This window comes from Miscanthus floridulus, chromosome 6, assembly GCF_019320115.1.
Source record: "Miscanthus floridulus cultivar M001 chromosome 6, ASM1932011v1, whole genome shotgun sequence".
In the NCBI taxonomy this organism is placed as follows: Eukaryota; Viridiplantae; Streptophyta; class Magnoliopsida; order Poales; family Poaceae; genus Miscanthus; species Miscanthus floridulus.
Window position 1 is genome coordinate 45,352,798 of NC_089585.1, and position 3,663 is coordinate 45,356,460.

Here is a 3,663-nt window from a genome sequence, read left to right on the forward strand (position 1 = left end):
AGAAAATGCTCACGGATCCGCTCACAAAGGGCTTACCACCCAACGTGTTCAGAGAACACGTAGCCGGTATGGGTTTAAGAGAAATCCTATGATACCCGAACATACGAAGGGCCCAAAGAAAGTTTACATTTCAAAACGGAGAATTGTATTGTGGCTGTTAGTCTAACGGCACTAATTGCTGTGACGATGGGACAGTTCTATGCACTAATCTGTGATGAAATAGGATGGAAGCAAGAAAAATATGAATTGAAAGTTTTGAGTATAAAATTAAAGAACGAAGAATAGATGAGAGATCAAGGGGGAGAATGTTAGTATTGATCTCCCACCAGTTAGGCCCAACGGCCTAACTGGGCCTTGTCCTCGCGTCTTGATCGGGGGCGCCCAACCCTACATGATTGGTGGGCCCCCGTCGCACAGCGCTATAAAGGAAGGTGGAGGCCGGGGCTCGCGACACGAGGTTCACCGCGCCGCCAGTCACCCCACCGACATCCTAAACCCTAGACCCGATCGAAAGTAGGGGCGCTGCCAGCGACGGGAAGTAACACCGACGCCGGCAACGTCACCCGACGCTCACGCCGCCGCCGAGGACGCCACAGCGTCGACTCCCTCTCCACCGACCGTCGCTGCCAGCGCGCAGATGGCGTCCATCAACGAAACCCCGGCCGGAGCTTCAACAACTACGGCATTTGACGGTTTGCCACCTATCACCCATCTCTCAATCTCTCTGTGAAATCCGAATGCTCTATTACTGTGCTAAGTATCCCGATCCGATGAATATACTAAGAACACTAAATCTAACAGAAAACACTGTTGGCCGGCTGATAAGCCCTGGCTGAAACCAACGAGCGAACAAGCCGCACAACAAAAGGCTTTGTATTTGTACCAATCTGCTCCTTAAGATCAAATTGACATAATGTGTTTTCTAGTTAATTTCTAAATCTGATTTTGAACTCTCTCGGATCGCTTTATCGTGCAAAAAATCTGACAGCCTTTGCTCTCTGCGGTGGAAATGAAATGCGGTTATTTGCAGCTACAAAATGTGCGGTAACCGTGTGATCACCTGGACACTGACTTGACATGCACAAAGGAAAGGAAGAAACAAGGAGCGAATCTAATCAACTTTCTAAATTTTCGGAGAACAATACAAGTTCTACTTGTTTGTCTTCAAATATAAAAGCTTCACGAGCAACTTGTTCACCCAATTAGTTCAAGTTTATTTCAATGCTCACCCAATTGGGCACACAAGATCCAAGGTCACTATTATTTATTTTGTCGCAATAATAAACTAATTGTCCTTATTACCGTTGAACCTGTTGATCTTGAAGTGGCCGAGTTCCACGCCGGCCTCCACTGCAGTCCTGGCCTCGCCGTCGATGGCCATCTCAGCCAGGATCCTGCCCACCGCCGGCCCCATCTTGAAGCCGTGCCCAGAGAACCCGGCCCCGACCACCACGTCCTCCCCGAACTCCCCACCCAGCCAGTCGATGACGAAGTCCATGTCTGGCGTCATGGAGCATATGCACGACTGCCGGACGACCGGCCCGCCGGCGGAGTCCACGTGATCCGGCATGAACTCCTGGATCCACGTAGCCACCCGGTCGGTGATCTCTCTGTCGCCGGAGGCCCAATCGCGGTTGTCCGGGTCGCACGGCGGCCCGCCGTTGCAGCTGATCTTGATGAGGCCCGGGAGCTCAAGCGACGGCGTGCCGTAAACGGGCGTGTCGCCGTAGCTGGAGAAAGTCGGGAAGCCAGCCTTCGCCGTCAGGCCGCGCTCGCGGCCGGGCTTGATGCGCCAGTAGAGGGTCAGCGTGTGCAGCGGCTGGATGGGGATCTCCACGCCGGCGACGGACCTGAGAAGCTTGCTCGTCCACGCGCCCACCGTCACGACGCACTTGGCGCCGTGGAACTCCTCGCCGGCGCTCGTCGTCACCACGACGCCTCCCTCCGGCCCCTTGCTGATGTCCACGACCTCGGCGTTGTCCCTGACCACGGCGCCCATCTTGACGGCGAGCGCCTGGAACATGGCCACCGCCTTGGTCGCGTTCAGCACGCCTCCGCCGCGCTCGCTCACCGCGGTCACCCACCCTTCCGCCGGTGCCTTGAACGCGCCTCCCCACATCTGGCTTAGGTCCACCTCCTCCGCGCCGGCGCTCTTGACGGTGGCGAGCAGCGCGGCGTTGCCGCGCGGGCCCATGGAGAGGTGCGGGGCAGGGGTGAGCACGCGGTACCCGGACTCCGCCTCCGCGTCCGCCCACAGGCGGCGGGCGAGGCGCACCATGGGTGGGTACTGCGCCGTCACGTAGGCGTCGCGGATGATGCGGGAGTCGCCGTGCGAGGAGCCGAGCTGGTGGAGCAGGTCGAAGCGCTCCAGGAGCAGGGTGTGCGCGCCGCGGGACGCGGCCGCGTGCGCCGCGCAGCTTCCCATGATGCCCGCGCCCACCACGATGACATCGTAGTCCAGGCGGAGGCCCGCGGCAGCGGCGGCGTCATGAGCTTCTGCGGGGGCAGTCATGACCACGACTCCACGAGGCGGACGACGCTCGATACTGGGTTTCCGTGTCCTTATGCAGTTATGCAGATGCGGATGATTTTATATATAGACAGAGTGGGGAGGCTCTTAGATCGTCAGATCATGATCTTACTCCAGCTAGTATCCTGTTTAGATAGTTATATCTCTTTTTATGCTTTGATTTTGTTCATGTCGAAATTTCTTTCTCTTCTCCCATGCTAAAATTGGGCTTACCCGTTCTAAATTTTGATTAAAGCAAGCCACAACAAAAGAAATGATATTTTGTATAAATTTTTGAATAAGACAAGTGATCAAACTTGATGTTAAAAAAGTCAAACGAATTATAATTTAGAATGGAGGGAGTACTTTTGAAAAGAGAGAAAAAAATTGCTCGGCTCAGTGTTGTAGTGTAGCTACAGTGCGCATAAGAGCAAGTGTTGAGCCGGCCAAATCTCCACTAAAAAGAACGTAATTAGAGTAACTAGGAGAGTCTTTCTTAAACTCACTCTCTAAATTATCATTTGGAGTCATGAATAAAAACCACTCTCTATATCGTTTCGCACCCTCCAATAACTTATCTATATCTTGTGTACTCTAGAGAGTCAGCCCTGCTCTTCATCTTTAGCTAGCGAGAAAACCGAAATAAAGGACGGCAATATTTAAAAAAACTAATCACGGAAGTTGTTGGGCCCATTAAAATTTATATTTGTATCGATTAGAAATGATATAAAGAACCTCTTGGAGTTGGTCTTACCTAGCTAAGAAATATATAATTAATAAAGCCAAGAAAAAGAAAAGCTCCCAGCAGAGGTCACGCATGTCTACGTGAAGCGCACTGTCGTATGTTTTCCAATATATATTATTACTGTCGGTCATATGTAATCACGCATGTCCAAAAGTCCATTATGTAGATGGATGCATGAGATGACGATTGACCTGCAGCGAATCTAGACTAAACTGCTGTCGGGGTCGCACAAATTCATGAACTCAATTTGATGGGGTCGTAGCTAGCCGGAATACGCGGGGTTCCACTGATTCGTACAAAGTTATCGGGGTCGTATGACCCCGACACATATGCACTGGCTTCGCCGCTGCGATTGACGAGCTAGGCAGCCCCGAGCGCAATGTGTTCGGCTGGTCCAGTACCGGCTTGT

The 3,663-nt window shown here is 52.5% G+C and overlaps 1 protein-coding gene across 1 annotated transcript; it reads right to left on the reverse strand.

Annotated features, from left to right (window-relative positions):
• Positions 1 to 1,122: 1,122 nt before the first annotated feature.
• LOC136458198 (probable sarcosine oxidase) lies at positions 1,123 to 2,551 on the reverse strand. The gene has a single exon (XM_066458179.1). The coding sequence runs from the start codon at positions 2,510 to 2,512 to the stop codon at positions 1,286 to 1,288; it is 1,227 nt and encodes a 408-aa protein (XP_066314276.1). The 5' UTR covers positions 2,513 to 2,551; the 3' UTR covers positions 1,123 to 1,285.
• Positions 2,552 to 3,663: the final 1,112 nt, after the last annotated feature.

What these genes read in the sequence shown, in the direction of transcription:
- LOC136458198 (XM_066458179.1), bottom strand. Translation starts at nt 2,512, where the DNA reads ATGACTGCCCCCGCAGAAGCTCATGACGCCGCCGCTGCCGCGGGCCTC.